The 17481-nt window shown below is 43.5% G+C and overlaps 1 protein-coding gene across 1 annotated transcript in view; it reads right to left on the reverse strand.

Moving 5' to 3' along the window:
- Positions 1–17481, reverse strand: part of CACNA1B (calcium voltage-gated channel subunit alpha1 B) — a 1081812-nt gene that overhangs the window by 59951 nt on the left and 1004380 nt on the right. The window contains exons 40-45 of the mRNA XM_078642008.1: positions 15313–15421; positions 14307–14414; positions 12482–12594; positions 9154–9281; positions 6502–6673; positions 5622–5714 (exon numbers count right to left, since the gene is read on the reverse strand). Of these exons, the coding sequence (XP_078498134.1) occupies positions 5622–5714; positions 6502–6673; positions 9154–9281; positions 12482–12594; positions 14307–14414; positions 15313–15421 (723 nt within the window). The remainder of the gene's footprint in view (positions 1–5621; positions 5715–6501; positions 6674–9153; positions 9282–12481; positions 12595–14306; positions 14415–15312; positions 15422–17481) is intronic.

Consider the following 17481-nt stretch of genomic DNA (forward strand, 5'->3'; position numbering starts at 1 on the left):
GGACCCTCAGGTTGGCAGGATGCCTTCAGCCATTCCGACGGAGCAGCTTCCAACTATCATTCTCTAAATCAGCCTAAAAAATCTCCAACACAAGAAAAATACATGTCCCTGAAAACACCTACTGTTCAAAAATCTAATAAGCAAAGGGATATCTAAGTATTTTCATATTTACTACATACAGCAAGATGCTCTCAAATGGATCGCCTCCTTCCTCACATGACGCACACAGAGCATCGTATGTGGTGTACCACAAGGATCATCCATCAGCCCCATCCTGTTCAACATCTACATGACCCCCTTCGCACACGTCGCCAGATCCCACTGGCTCAACATAATCTCCTATGCAGATGAAACTCCACTGATCCTCCCGCTCACCAAGGACCGCTCCAATGCCAAAACCAACAACTGCAACGCCATGACCAACATAGCCGAACGGATGAGAGACAACTGCCTCCACCTGAACTCCAACAAAACTGAAGTACAGATCTTCGGGAAGAGCAACTCCACATGGGACCATAGCTGGTGGCCTGAAGTAGTCGGACCCACACCCAAACCGACCAACCATGGATACAACCTCTGCATCATCCTCGACAGCCAACTGACCATGAAACAACAAGTTAACGCAGTTGCCGCCTCCTGCTTCCACACATTTTGCCTCCTATGCAGAATCTTCAGATGGATCCCAACCAACATCAGAAAGAGCGTCACTCAGGCCCTCGTCACAAGCCACCTCGACTATGGTAACACCCTCTACGTTGGCATCTCCACCCAGCCCCTCAGAGGACTCCAGATCATACAAAATGCTGCATCCAGACTCATACTGGACCTCCCAATGAACCCACATCGCCCCCACCTGAGAGAACTCCACTGGCTCCCCATCCAGAAGAGATGCTAGTCAAGATCCTCACGCATGCCTACAAAGACCTCCACGACCTGGGACCTGATTACCTCAACCATCAACTGAACTTCCACCAACCCGCTAGACAGCTGCGCTTCTCTTGAATCGCCCTTGCACACACCCTTGCATCCATTGCAGCCACAGCAGTGGCCGACCCTACTCCTACATCGCTGCCAAGACCTGGAACGACCTTCGCCTCCAGCTCCGCACAGCCACCTCGCTGGCAGACTTCAGAAAGAGACTCAAGACCTGGCACTTCAATGGAGACACAGCGCCCAGATACCCCTAGTGGTGACAGTGCTGTGCTCTACAAACGCTGATTGATTGACTATAAACTCTCAAAAAAGATAACCCAAACAATGAACCAGTAACTTTAAAGAGCAGATTTCATTTAAATATAAGGTTTGATAGAATGTTCTCAGCAGAGCCTAGTACATATGTTTGGAGAAATCTGCTGATTGCCTAAGAGCCCTGAACTATTGTTTTCTTCCTCAAAAGGACTACACACCTTACATGCAGTCTGCCCCAGTTCTTCTGACAGCACACATCCCGGTCAGCAGTACAAATCCACACTGGCCTTGCGCTATGAAGTGTATCCAGGGGACAGTCACCCATCCTTCACCTCTGCCTTTGGCCAGCTTCATCTTGGTGCAACACACAAGTGCTACTGAGTAGAGTTTGTACAGCGTGCCCCATCCCAGTGCTTGTAAAATCACCTTCACATGGGATATAACTAAGCAGATGATTTTGCACAAAACACCAGCACATTTTAACATATTATTCCTTGGACAGATTTCAGTACTAGCAGTACAGATACTGATGTGGCCTTATCACCTGTAATAATGCAGGCCAGGACTGAGATGTTTGGATACTATTAAGTCTTTAAGAACTTGACACCTCCATTCCATCCGTGGAATGAAGTGTAAAACAGGCAATGTAAAGCGGCATGGAGCCAAGCGATGGGCAGGGTTGGTAAGAGTTAGCCCTCTGTACCGTGCCTTCCTGTTATGCTGCTGCTTGAGATAGGAGAATAACAGAGATGCGATTACATACTGCCAGGTAGCTGCCCGGAGACCGCGCTTTGCTCCTCTGTCAACATGTCGGACAAGATGAGATACAGGGTTGGAAGCAGCCCAACAGTGCAGCGGATGAGCAGGTGAAAACAGGTAAGGAGGAGGGGGGTGGTCCAAAGAAAAAGGATGGGGAATAGGCGGACAACAGCAGTATCAATTGAGCCAGAAATACACGCATCCCAACCCACAAAAGGCACATAGAAAGGAAAAGCACCACAAAGCAGGCACAGCAATTGGTTTATTAGAGATAAAATGGTCATAAAAAAATGATAAGGATTAAACATGTTGAGGATAAGGGGAGCAGGGGAGGAAGGTGGGAGAAAGGGAGAGAGAGAAACATGTTAACATCCATCAGTTATTGGGTGGTAGCTGAAAACACAAATGTTAATGAATGTTATGTTACGGATGGTGGGAGCTCAGGACCTGAAAAAGGGAGCTGCATCATATCTCCACTTTGAAGTTGCCTATACATGCTCTTGGACCCTGGACTATCACCAAATGAAAAATGAATTTCCTTGGAAAGCCATGGAGGTTACATCTAAACAAGACACCTCTGTAGTATCAATAGGATAAAACAAGTGGAATACCTCTCTTCCTCAAATAGAGGAGGTCAGTATTGCTCATCTGTACACTTAAAACAACCATGTTCCATATAGACCAATATACAAACAATCAACGGAGGTTGATACAGCTCCCTTCTTAGAATACCATGGTAAAAACACCCACAGAAAACAATGAAACTGTGACTCAATACAAATTAACGGGGAAACCAAATTGAAAGGGGTAACTAGAAATGCATTTAAAATCAAGACATTTGAAAAAACACGGAGGGAAAATAGGTTCCAGACACAACAAGGCAGGGTAACATACACAGAAATGTATTTTCCTATAATGTCTTCTTGGAGTTAATGTGTGCCATGATATGAAGATGTGGCAGTTTTAGGATTTATGTATGGTGGTGATCAACTCCTACTTCCAGTGTGGGGAACCCTCCATACCTCCAGGATGATGGACAGTTTCAGGAAGGGCAGACCCAGCCATAATGTGTGAGTAGAAGGGATTGCTCGTAGACCAACCTACAGTCTCCTACCATCACCTAGCTTCTTCTTGCTCGTCAAAACTCCCATTCGCTTCTCCCAATCTCTTTGTCTCACCTCCATTTGCTTGTTCCTAGCCGCGTTCATCCGTTCTGAGCTATCTAGGACATCAAAAGCCACAGAGCATAGAAACATATCTGCGTTGAAAAGGCAGAGCACTGTGGCAGTGGGAAGGCAAAGGAAGGGTTGCTTTGATCGAGGCACAGTGACCAATTTGCACACGTGGCAGAGTGTGAGCATAGCAAATAGCAGGAGCTATGTGAAGCAGCATCAGACTCCCAACTTACTTGACTTCACAGGAAGAGCAGTCCCTACCAATCCAACAAGTTACAGTTCACATCGTGAGAAACCAATTCCCACAGTAGTCTCATCCTGCAACCATTCCAATAGTCTACTACCGTCTCACTGCAGCGTTCCGCTATGCAGTTACACTCTAACACCTCTCAGGACTCTCTCCAAATCTCCATTTTTATTGCTCCAAGATTGGGCTCTTCTCACCTCACAACTCTGTGCTGTTTTTGTGTAGTATGGTGGCGTGAGGCGTGGTATGTGCTAAAAAGCGCAGAGTGGTGGACTCTGAGATGCAGAGTTGCAGGTAGGTCAAAGAGTGGTGGGAGGTAAGAGATAGGAAAGGGAATTGAAGTGGCAGGTGCTGGGAAGGGAGTGGATTTAATGCTTAAAATAGACACACGGCGGAGTAATCTGCCCTTTGTTCACTATGTTCTTGAGGAATGGTTTGGGCTATGTTGAGAATGAAGCCATTTCTTTAGAGTTACAGAGCAGGGATCAGCCAGTGCAACCTTTCCAAGGTTGAATGTCCCCAGAACTGAACGTGCTGCACGATACTTTAGCAAAACGCTTTCTGTTATGGAAGAAAAGTTAATTTATTCCTGGCCTGGTGTCAACAAGCATGTTTGAACGTAATGGTACTTAAAAACGGGGGGGGGGGCTCAACTTGTTTGTAAGAGCTCTTCATTCGTTAAATTAATCATGTAGATACAAAGTGATACTATAATCTATAGGCCTGAGCTTGACTAAGGGGATACCTGAGAATCTGAACATAGATCTCCGGCTGAAAAAGCAGATTATAACCTTGAGTCTGTTCAGAGTGCAGCGGCCATTGCTGACCCAGCCAATCAGCTACACCAATTGGCAAGAGGTTTAACAACACATTCAGGGCTTCCAAATACTATGTAAAGCACTGAGTCCCCACACAGAATATGCTTCTCCCCTTTCGGGAGCAGGTAAGGTCCATAAGGAGGTCAGGCTGTGCTCAGGTCAGTGTGAGTGTTAGGATAAAGGCAGTTGTGATAGAATCCGGAGTTAGAAAGCCAGGCCACAATAGATATTAGATTAGGACCTTTCAAAGTGTTCTAATGGTACAATATGGACCATTTAAAACACGGTCAGCACTTGCTTTGAAAATCACTATAAATACAGTAACAGCCCACATCAGTTGTGGCAAGAGTCAGTGTTCTTTCCTTTGCTTCATATACAAGTTCTGTTTTACTGTTTATATTAGTCAATATTATGATTAAGATTTTAAATATGAATTGATATATATTTGCCTCGCAACTTTGTATTTTTCCATGGTTTTCACTGACTCGAAGTTTTAGCAAGTGTGGAAGGTGAAAAAATAAGGGGCTAGCCCAGACTTTTTGGTTCATCTTGAGATGTTGCCACTTGGAACTGGTCACAATGGCCTCACTTAAGTAGTCATAAGTAAACATGATGAGGTCACTTGCCTGGTTATGCACTGCTGATATTTTGGATTCAGTTGAAATTGGATACAGATACCACATCAGCAATGTTTTCTTTACATAAAGTCGTTTGAATAGCATTAAGTATGAAAGGGGAAAGTAGTTTCCTAAATTAGCAAGAAAACTTGTAGGACAGTTCTGCTTTGGTCCTCAACCAATTTTACCTAGCAGCATACAGAACAGGCCTCACTATGTAGATTCAGACACTGTTGTCCCAGTCGGATAGCTTCACCTTCCCTCTGGGTCTACTATTGCCCAGTATGTGTCTCCTTTGCATTGCATAATCCATTAGAACCAATGAAAGCCTCACCAGACATCATAGTGCAAAGCTCTTTTAATCGGCTTATCTGTGCACTCCATTCCCTTAGCTATAGCTGTGCAGGACCTGGTGTACCCAATGATGCTGTGATTTAGTACCCATCCAAACGCAAAGGGGCCCATTTCCTTTTCTTGCATTAGAGCCTGAGACACTTGCTATTCTACTGGTGTGCTCACTGCATCCCTGAACAGCAGTAAGGAGACCAAGAGGGGTAGTCATGTGAAAGCCAAAGGATGCTAATAATTCTTGGGTGGTCTTCATCCTTGTGTCTCTTTGGGTCTAATTCTAAGAGCTGGGCCCTTTTCCAGAGATGACCAGAGCTGGGCTATTTTATAAGCCTGGTCTGTCGTAATATTACATTCTTGGTCTAGTCTGCTGAGAAGATAAGACTTACCTTAGGGTGTTTCACAATGCTTGTAGGAGTGACACAGGGATCTGTAAATGAGCAAATGTGGTAATGACCAAAGTTCTTACCTGAGATTCGGCTGCTAATCGAGGCATGGACACTGCCCTGCCGTGGCTTTCCAGGCAAGGCTGGTGCTCTCCATTGGACAAGCTGGGGCCCATCTGTTTCATTTCCACGGCCTGAAGAAGGTTGAGTGTCACACAGGAAGAGGAAGATGGACCCGTGTACAGAGAGAAGAAGACAACAGGAAGTTAAAAACCACAAACTACCGACCAAAAATCTGCATAGAAGGAAGCCACTTCCCCACATAATGGCCAGACCAACGCATCTCACCAAGAAGGGCAAATATCATTCATGCAGGGACAAAGGAGTCCGAAGGCGGCACAAGGTGATCCCATTTAGAGGGTTCACAAACTTTACTCACATGAGAGGCAGAGCTCACCCAAAGGGTAACTGATTTCTTACTGATGAGGATTGATTTGTTCCAACCAAGTGATTGATGTTACTCAGAGATGAGAAGGGTGGCTGATTTTACACACAGATGGTCACTAGAGATGTAAAACATCTCACTCAGTGGAGTGGAAGGTCTCAATCTGAGGGCGGTAGACAGATTTCAATTATTGGGTCCACTAGTCTCACTTAGAGGAGTGATCTGTTTCATTCGGAAATTCAGGGATCTAATGCAGATGGTAGACTGGTCTCACCCACGGTGATCTGGTCTCACTCACTGAGGGCTTATGTCTTTCTTAGGCAATTTACGATGTCACTCAGAGTAGAGCCACATCTCACTATGAGAAGTCAATATTCTTTGCCAGAGGGGAAGTGCGCTTGCTAATAGACACCCGATTGCACTCAGATCACGATATGGTAGGGATGTGGTTCTTTCTGAAGTTTTACTTATTTTGCTGCCTCCTTTCAATCAATATACAAATTCAACCTTTAAGACACCGGGCTGACCCGTTGCGTCTTCCATTTACACACCTGCTTGCAGGCCCGCACGCTGTGGAGGTCTTCAGAGTGGCCTCGCTCAAAGGCAGGTGTCCGCGACTCGTAGTAGACATCTTGTCCATGTTGAGCACCCCATGAGCTGGACTCCCGTATCCCACTGTCTGGATTCGGGCTGAAGAGCAAAAAACATTCATTATATGCCGTGAAATTAGACGAAAAGTAACTGTACCAAGGAGTAAGGAAAGCACAGAAATCAAGATATATACAAAAACAGGGAGAACATGGGCAGCAGCCATGCAACATGTCCTAACAAAGACAGCAAAAACAACAGAAGTACATCCCCAGAGTCTAACCCTTTCAACACACTGAGAGATAAGACAACAGTGATGCAAGTCTCAATCAAACATAGAACATGTACAGCTGAGAGCAGAAATGCAAGGTTTCCTCATATACTTCGACAGATGGAGAGGGTGCAACTGCAGTATATGCTTTCCTTCATATACACAGCATAGGTGCATCATCAGTGCAAACTTAGCACACAAACGTTACAGATAAAGCACAGACAAAGCGCAACTTCGCTTATTCATAGCACGGGCAAAGGAAGTGTAACATTTTCTCACAGCCATGACATATACAGTGTGGCTTCTACCATTGTTTCCCTCACACATAGATGCAGAATGTGCAGCAGTAGTGCATGCTCGCCTGCCCTATGGTCTACATCTACAGTATTACAAGATTTCCTATGGTGAGAGACTGCAGCTAGATCACTGGCGGAGGATTATCCAGAAATGACACACAGGAAGCAAAAATAAGAGATAAGAGGCCACATTCCTCCTTGGAGGCCACACACACAAAGTGCAGCTAGGCCCGTTTTCCTCTTCTAAGACCCATGTTATCTGTATGGCTCCTTAGGGCTCAGCATTATCTCCTTTGCTGTTTCATGTTTACATCTGCCCATTGATATTAGCACTGGCTAGTTGTGGTTGTAGATTATACAACTGAGCTGATGACTCTCAACTCATCTTCGGGCTTGAGAGTACTGGCCAATCCCATCAGGAATTTCACTCTGCCCTGAAGTTCATTTGGAACGGGAAGGGCACTAATTCCCTCCAACTAAACGCAGATAAGACTAAGCTGATTATTCTCAATCATAGAATGGATCTCGAGCCAACATCTACAGGCCCTGTAAGCTCAGTGCCTCTCCTGTGGCCTCTGCCAAGAACCTGGGCATCGTAGCAGACAATAAACTATCCATGATCCCCCAGATCAAGCCAATCATGGCAAGGTCCTATGGCCTGTTGAAACCCATTAGGTAGGTTGCTCTTCTTCTGTCACCCGAGGCCTTGAAAGCGGCTACTGTAGTGTTAATTGTGTCCCGGTTGGACTATGCAGACTCTCTGTATTTGGGTTACCCTGTATCTTCTTTATACACACTGCAAATCATTCAAAATACAGCAGCAATGATAATCTGTAGACTGCATAGACACACGCATATCTCTCCTGCCTTAATGAAGCTTTACTGGCTCCCCATCAAACCAAGAGTTTTTACTTCAAAACAGCTTGTATTATTTATAAATCCATTAATGACTAAGCCCTAGTCTTTATAGTAAGCAGAATCAAGAAATATGTTCCTGCTAGAGCTCTCACATCCTCTCTTGCCAACCAGATGAGGATCCCTCTGTTCTGGCCCCCATCTCTCTTCCTTCCTTGGTCAGACTGGAACCCAACTTTCTGAGGTTAGAAATCATTTGAAGACAAGACTGTCTAAGAAAGCTTTCGATTAGCCAGAGTGCTCCCTCCTCTCCCTCCGGGTTGTTGCAGTGTCAAGAAAAATTTGGGTGTATGTGCACTCTATACGTTTTCCTAGCATAACCTAACATTTTTCTTATTTTTTTAAAATTTGATTTGAAGAGTTTTATATAGTACTGGCTAGACCCGTAGCTATCAGAGCGCTTTACATGAGGATCGTTGCGTTACAAGTTACAAAATTACATCCGTTACCAGAGCATAGTACACCATAATTCGTCATAGTGAGGGGGGCGGAAGGCGACACAGCAGGGAGACGGGGAGAACTGTGCCCAATGTCCGGCTGGGTAGGTGACGGCAGAGGGGTGAACCAGGGCCGATCTCCTCTATAACTATCTAGCAGCTCCACCGGGCATCAGTCATGTTGCTCAGGTCTCAGCTGTAACATGCATAGGGTACCTACTCACACAGGAGGCATATGAGGAAGTTCGAAGTCATTTACATTGGGAGGTCAAGTAATTACACAGAAGAACAGAGGTGGAAGGGTTTGATACTAAGAAAGCATATGGGTAATAGCAGGAATTCACTAAACATGCCTATTATGAGGTCAGGTACTCACACAGAAAAATACAGTGGGGAGGATGAGGGAGATATGCATCAGACATGCAAGATATGTCGATATTCACAAAATATGCACTTTGGGGAGCATTACGGATACCAATCCTCCCTGACACACAGAGGCAGAGCCTAGACAAAACACAGAACTTAGGGCTAGGTCTCCCCAAGGAAGGCTAGTGTCAAAAGGTCTTGTACACATCAGACATTTGGGAAAGCTCAGGTACACATACAGCATGCACATTGAGATAAACTACCAAAAGAACAGAGTGGGAAGAGTCTTGTACTCACATGGCTCCCCCATTATTAAGGGAGGCTGAACTCTTCTGACGAAGGAATATTTTGGCATTACCAAAAGGTGTGGGCAGAGCCTGCTCCAAGGTGGCTCTTATAGGCTGGAAGAGCGAGACTGTCCCTGTCTGCAGAACACAGAAGGGAAGAGCATGAGGAGCACATTTCAGTGCAATAAGTGATTGATAACATTGCCACTTTTTATTTTATTTCAGTTGACCAGACACTCTCTCCCACCAAACAAACAGCATCCATGGTGTTTAAGACAACGACATGTATGAAAATAAGATACAATACAATGCAAAGGAGGGACTTCGAAAACAAACCTACTAGAGGAAATGAACCATGAACACTTTGAGCATTTATTAGGGACGTCCGGTTGAAAGGCATCTACCTCCTTGAAGCGGCACGACTCACTCACAGTTGGGTTATTACCATCATTAATTCACAGCAGCCTCCAGAAGTGTATGCACAGTGTTTATTGAAAGGGTACCTAGGCGCACATCTACACAAAGCATTGGACACGATTTCACCGACAGTGTGCAAACACAAATTAACTCACGTAAAAAAAGGTATCACAAAAACAGCCAAAGCAGCATTTTAAGTGCTGGAACTTCAGCAATGTGCATAGGCTATGCTAGCCAGACACATAGCTCAGAATCATTGGGGCAAGCAAAGGACACGTCATTATGACAGTGGGACTTAGGTATGAAACGTAGGGGCCGATGCACTAAAGAGGTTTGTGGTTGCAAAGCCTGTGATTTGCAAAAATGCATGCTTTGCAACAACAAAAACCAAAGTTGCAATGTACTAAAGGCACATTGTGAGTTGTAAAGTCTCTGTGACTCGAAATATAGACAATACAATTAGGTAAAAGGGGAGTGAAAAGGATGTTTGCCCCTCCCAGTGATTTGCAATTAGATGTATCAATGGATTGCCACCACAATTGCAGTTGCAATTAAATTTGGAATAAAACACAGGGAGAGAAAACATATTTTCTTCCCCCTAGCACCATGGTGCTTTAGGTGATGTATATTGGTAACGCATGACAACGTTTTTTGGAGAGGGCTGGTTTTACGAAGATCCGCATAAAAGGGCAGCCATTTTGGCCCACAATATATATATCTAAAAAGTCATTTAAATGTATTATTATTATTATTATGCGTTCTTATATAGCGCTCGATTACCCGTAGGCATCTCGGCGCTTGCCTTGGGAACCCGTCCTGGTTTTTCCCAGTGAGATACCCGTACTGGGCATCCCCAGGGTGAAAGCCAGGCATCCCGCCGCAGTGGAGATTAAGCAAGCTGATGCCCAGAGCTGCAGAGTGTGAACCTGTGACTCGAGTAGGCACCGAAACAAGAATTATCGAGTCCGTGGATATTTGGGTTCTAGACCCTGCCGCGTCGGGAATTGAACCCTGGTCCCGGGTCTGACATCTGCTTCAGGGTCTGCCGCCTCTAACCAGTGAGCCACACTTCTCCACACAATTTCACGTATATATAAGTATTTATATATTTAAGAAAAACACTGGGAGGGATTTAATCTACTTTACAGTAAAAAACACTAGTTTGTGAGCTTACCCTTTTCTGAGGTAGAACAGAAATGCATAGAATGGCTGCAGTGTGTAGGAATTGTGTTGGAATTGTGCATGTGGTAAGAATAAGTGACGTGGTAGATATAGGCACTGAGAAGCCAATGATCTCCCATTCCCCAAAGCGAGAGCGAGGCGAGAGAGAGCAAAAGTTAGTGAGTGTGTGTCTGTGCTCTGTGTATGTGAGATGTGAGTGGGATGAGGAGTTTATTTTCAAACATACTGTTAAAGAAGTAACCACAGACATAATGCAGTCCTTTGTGTCGTTCAGTACTCATAAACAAGTGAATAAACACCTACATTTAGGATTCTAATTTCATTTGCGTAGGACTCTCTCTCTTTCTTCTTTTTATGATTTGTGTTAATGGTAGGATCTGAAGGGCAGCAAGGTCTCCTTCATCCACGATGACTGTATGACTTGTTTTTACCATTTTTATAATTTTTGTAAACACGGAACAGTAGGTTTAGCCAATAAAATGTCAAAAATATAGGTCACTCCCCTTTGCGCAGATACCCCTCTTTCCTCCTGTATAGGTATGCTTTTTAGATTTGATTTGACACGACTGCTGTCTGCAATATTGATTGTTAGAAATTCTCTGATTATGAGTAGCAGGGTAGATGCTATTTAACTCATCCACCTCATTGGCGCTTAGAATTTATCCAGTGTGTTAAATTACACCTATATGAAGTTCTGGAAATAACAATTTGATTTTGGTGCTTGTGCACCACAATTCACGTCATGGTAGATACAGTACTCTTTTTCCCTGTTAAATTCCAGCAGGTTTGACCTTCCCAAAGTTATTGAAGAGTGCAGACTTTATCACACCAGGTGATTGTGTCTGTGCAACATGCATTGATGCGTGTAGGACGATTATACATCTGAAAAATATACTCAATCACTACATATTCAATGTTTATCTCATACATGAAGTATAAACAGAAAGCAATTATTTGTATTTTTTAACTCAATTTTTTTCAATCTTTTAGTCATGACTCAGATATGCGCCACTCCCACCACCAGTCCAACCACTTCATTTACCACCATGATTACCACTAACATCATTACCAACACCATTATCATCATCACCATTACAGACACCACCATTATTACTATCACCACCACAATTTCCATCATTACAGAAGTTGTGCATGCCTGTGTTTGCATTTGTTCAGCATGAAAGACCTATTGGCTTTGTCAATGACCATTCTTACCTTATTAATGACTATGATGCTTTACATTAATCCTTTAAAATCAAGAATGGGTTTTATGTTTTTTTAATAACATTTCTGTCTGTACTCATCCACAATTTGCACTCAACTTTGTATTCTGTGAAATAAAGTTGCACATGCGAATTTCCACATTTATTTTACCAGTAATAGTCCACTTACACTTGAATCCTTGTCAGATTTTACTCCTAGAAACAGTCAATGATATTGCAGCAATTCCCATTTATAAAAACATTAGCATTACAGCGCAAATATATGTTCACATGTGCTGTAATTTATTTATTGCAGTCATTTTTTGACTCCCCATGCAGCCAATCTACATAGATTTTGACAGGACAATCATGAATGTCTGTGTAGAGAATCGCTCAAAAAAAGACCAACTATCTGTACTTTGACAGTTTTTTAAAAGAAATACAGACTGAAATGTAAAAATCAGTAAAAGAGTACAACTAGGAGCCTTATGCATAATTAAAGACAAATTGTGCACACAAATGAGGTATCGTGTGTACCTGGGATAGTCCTCCGGGTGGCGGGTGAGACTGGTCTCTATTGGATTTATTCTGCTTGTAGAAGTCGAATATCATGAGTGCGGCATAGACCTTCCCTACGGTCATCTCATCCGCTGGAAAAGGGAAGGGCAGACCACGAAGAAGGAAGGAGAGACAAGGTGATGAAAAAGCAAAAAAGAATAAGTGGGTAAGTAGAATGGAAGTGAAAGATCGCAAAAGGAAAGGGAGAAATTTGGTAGTGTGGGAGAGAAATTGTGGTAGAGTGAATAGACAGCCATAGCAATGAAAAGGGATGGATAGAGTGGAGGAGATAGGAAGATATGAAGGAGGAGTGCAATAGGTCCGAGAAAGTGAGTGTTAGAATAATAAAGATAGTTCACGTGAGAGATAGAGACAATAGCAAACAAGCAGCAGAAATGAAAGGACCGGATAGGTAGCCAAATTAAGAGAGACAAAAAAATGGAGGTGAGAGTAAAGGAAAGAAAAAAGTAAGAGATGGAAAGAGAGGAAGGATAAAAGGCAAAAGACACGAAGAAGGAAACATTGGCAATTGAATGGAAGGAAGAGGAAAGGAAAGAGGTGTTTGATATACAAGAGAGAGGAAGGAAATTGTTAGAAAATAACCCAGTTAGAAATAGATAAAATGTGGAAGTTATCTATGCATTCTGATTGTCTCTAACAATTTGATGGACTTGTATCAGTGCTTTTATTACATTTAGATACAGGAAATCGATGACATGTAATTGTGTAGAAAATGGTGAACATTTACAATGGACCTCAGAGAGGTAACTGATGTAGGACACCAATGAATGCCTATCAATGATCTAAGCAGGGCACCAAATGCAGAAAATGGGAGAACATGTATCATTGACTTTCAGGGGACCAAGATGCAGAAGAGGGTTCATTTCTTTCATTACATCTAGAGTGCCCCTGATATTGGAAGCAGATTAATAAACACTGCAAGAAATGGTGTAACATCTACCACTATGACATTAATTTATCAGCTATCCATGGCCTAAGCAGGGTCTCAAATGTAGGAAAATGGAAAATGCTATCAGTGACCTCGGGTAGCTATCGATATAGGATGTGGAACACTTTCTTTGATTGATTTCAGAACTTGCGAGACCTAGCCTTTTCAGACATTTCCATCACTGAGCGGAGTCGATTCAGAGGTAGCAAAATGAGCAACAACAGTCGTTTGGTTAAAGGTGGGCCCAAGACCCGTGACCTTGTATGGAATTAAGAGGGGAACTACAAACAGCCGAATGAAGCACTTCTTTTCAGTGATGTCACTGAATCTGTCAGGACCTTGTGAAGGAGGCACTTTTTCCAATGGATTTTGAGCTCATGCGTACGCATTCTAGACCTTGCAATAAGATCTATTCTGCCAGCAACCTCAGACCTGATGAGCCTTTCAAATAGGACGATAGAGGGTGTCCCAGATACAGACAAAGTGCCATTTTTGATGATTATCCCTGACACTAAAATGGTGCCCTATGGTGGGGGTTATAGTAGAGGCCTCGAGACTTATCCACCAATCATCATAAGAAGTCCTCAGCGAGGTCTTAGTATTTGCAAGAAACTATTGTGTGCCTTTGAAAACCGCCCTATCCACCTGGTGCACGGTCATAATATAAACATTTTCTGGAATCTAAATTCTAATTTCAATAAAGCCCCCCGCTGGCATCAACTTGGGGATAAGGGGGATTGCCAATTCCGCAGTGTGATACTTCAAGCCTCCCTGATACCGGATATACAGTGACAACTGTCTTTTGTTCAGCCAGCTCCTTCTCCATGACATGTGCTCTGCCCTGGCATCACTTACGTTTGTGCGGTGGGACCAATAAATCCAAGGTCTTCTGTGACAGACTGGGCCAAACTGAGGTGATCTCTTTCCGGAGCTCTGAATCACACCGGTGCTGGCCAATACCACCTGAAGAAACAGTAAACAACATACATTACTGAGCAGAGATGGAGAGTGGACATTGACCAAGCATGCCTAGAGAGCAGTGGTTTCTGGATTCCAAGTAAACATCAGCATGACCCTTATGGAGTGATATTGGGTATAATAGGATTTCAGACTTACAGTGGCCTAAAACCCAGTACTAAGATGTTATTCTCCCACTCTTAAGGAGTAGAACATTTCTGGAATTAGAATTAGGCCTAACGGTGGTTTTGTGCAGCCTCTGCTGTAAACACTAGATGTGTCGCAGAAAGACAGTATATGATCTAGGTACAGTCAAAACAGCACAATCACTCATTCAAACACTGTGATTGCCTGTCTCTAATCAACCCTTCTGACCTACAGACCAATGGCTATCACAATGGCCCCTATCCCACTTGCTCAGCAATCCTGTTGCAGTTTAGCTTAGCTAACATCTAGCTATGTAACCTGTAGGACATATCCTTTCATCACACCCTACTGATGAATTAAAGAGAAGCTCTTGCCTCAACGTGAGACAGGTTTTGTATTTGGCATCTGAGGTGTGATTTTCAAACATTGCTGAGTATGAAAGATAGTGAATATTCAGAGCATCGTGTTTACACATAACTGAAGGACACTTTCTCCCACTCTCACTGTTTCGCGTGATCTAATTTCTGTACCTTTGGCTTAGAGAATCTGAAACTATAACCATGTAAATTGATTCTAGACACTTCTGATATCTTCTATAAATATGTGCAATGTTGAACCTATGATAGTTACCCTCGTTGGCGACTGCTTGGGGGAGCCTGCCAGATATTTTGTGATCATAGCTTTTGATAAACACATTTTGCAGACTTCACCTGAAACGCAGAGAACTGATGCTTTTTCCTCACTCCTAAGAACCTACCAGGAGCCAGTTTGATGTCCAGCGCTGTACGTATCAAGGCCATGAGAGTGGACGTGAAGTGCACAGTTAGGTTCTGGTCTGAGATAGGCATGTTCATCTTCACCAGACGCTGAAAGGAGCAGAACATTCTCATCATCAGTAATAGCCCGAGTGCCCTCCCAATGCCCCCCCTCCAGAGAAAGTCTTTAGTGGACAGCAAGATACACACTATGCAGTCTACTACCAACCATTAACCTTTTGTGTGCTGGAGAAGTGGAATAAGAACCCCATATGCAGATAAGATTGGTTGAAGAATAAAATTTTAAATCCATTGCTTTGACTATCCAATCATCCGTGGGGTCGCAGATAGAACATGCTCCATAGCGATGAAACTAGCTCCCAAAGCCAACAAATATTTAGTAACTCAATATTTAACCCATGAATTACGACAAGGAGCAGTTTAATCCCACAGGAGAAAGACCAATGTCCTGAGTAACACTGCCTGAATATAGGACATAAGTGGTATGGCTGCAGCAATCCCAGACTCATTCGGCTATATCAAGCAGCTTTTCAATATACCTGTATCAAGCCCCTCACTGCCAACAGTGCTTGATCTTTAGGAACCTCTATGTAGCAGTCACGGTGTAATGCCTTGCATCCCTATGCCAATTCATTTCTATAGTAGAGAAACGCTGCATCTCCGTGACATGTCATGAATCCACCAGATAAGTGTCCCACGGCCAAACTCCATACCGTATGATCCATGATGTACTTTGCAGGTAAGAAATCCATTGGGCCCTTAAACTCAGTCATCTACACAGAGTGTTTGGTTCTTTTCGCGTTCTTATTGATTGTAATATCGGGGCCATAAAACATGGACAGGAAGCTCCACTTTTATCCCCCTTTATAGAATATTTTGCGGGTGCGCTGATTCAATTTGAACCATTTCACTTGAACCCTCCAGTTCTGCTCTGATGAGTGTGTGTACATATACACCAACAATGGGATTTCGAAACCGCTAATACTCTACCACATAAGGAACGAACTACCCTTGGCTCCAGCACACATAAGGTTTAGTGATATGCATTATAAGAAATCAAAGCGATTTGTAGGTTCACTTACTGCAAGAATCATGGGGTGAAGCCCACGTAAGTGAGGGAAGGGGAAGTGGTGGAGAAGGGTGGAGAGGGACAATGAAGCATGGAGACTGGTTGGAGGCAATAGATGGGGTGAAAGTAAAGTTAATCGAGGCACAGAGAAAGGCTGAGCTAGGGGAATATTGCAAAATAGGAGAAAGAGCGGAAGACAGTGGGGATGGGCAGGGAGAGGATGGGTAGCCGTGCTAGATAAGGTGGAAAAGTGGAAATCATTCATGAGAGAGAAACAAAAATAAATAAAGAGTATAGTGGTGAAGAGTGAACTCTTAAAGATGTTGAGAAATAGTGTTATTCACTATGGGTGTGTAATAAACAGGGAGAAAAAAGAACAAAGAAAAGGCAAAAATATTGGGCATGGGGAAAAAGGTTGTAAGAGTCTGATAAGAGAGAGCAATGAAGACTTAAAAGAGATGAAAGTGAATGATATTTGCAGGCAGTGGAGACTTCAAGCGAGTGTTACACCACTATAGAGGGATAGGGAGGAACGTTTGGAGTGGGTAGTGGAGACTTTAGGAGAGGTGAAAAGAATGCAGCAAAAGAGAGGCTCTGAGCATGGACCACAGCAACTGTTATGATGGAGCATGGGAATAAAAAAGGGAGAGACAAAGGGTGCCCATGACTTTTTAAGGCATAGGTGCATTACACACAGAAAGGCTGAGGTGTTGGTTGGGGTTAGTAGAGATGGTAAAGGTGGTGAAAGTGGCATGTAAAGGCTGAGGTATTGGCCGTAGGAAGTGGAGAACATAAGATAGAACAGCACGGCAGAGGAACAGGCATTGGGTGTGGATAGCAATGACTGTGGGTTGTAAAAAGACAGGGAAAGGTAAGACATTGGAGTTGCGTCATGGATACTGCAGAAAAAATGAGAGGCACAAAGAAAGGGAGCATCATAAATTGACGTTAGAAAAGAATGAGAAAGAAAAACAGGTGGAGGAGTTAGAGAGAGAGAGAAAGAATGTAAATGTGAAGGAAACATTGTCAACAGGAGACCTCCAACTGCCATATTTGACATTCACAGATTCCTCCCTGGATT

This window comes from Lissotriton helveticus, chromosome 5_1 (genome assembly GCF_964261635.1).
Source record: "Lissotriton helveticus chromosome 5_1, aLisHel1.1, whole genome shotgun sequence".
Classification (NCBI taxonomy): domain Eukaryota; kingdom Metazoa; phylum Chordata; class Amphibia; order Caudata; family Salamandridae; genus Lissotriton; species Lissotriton helveticus.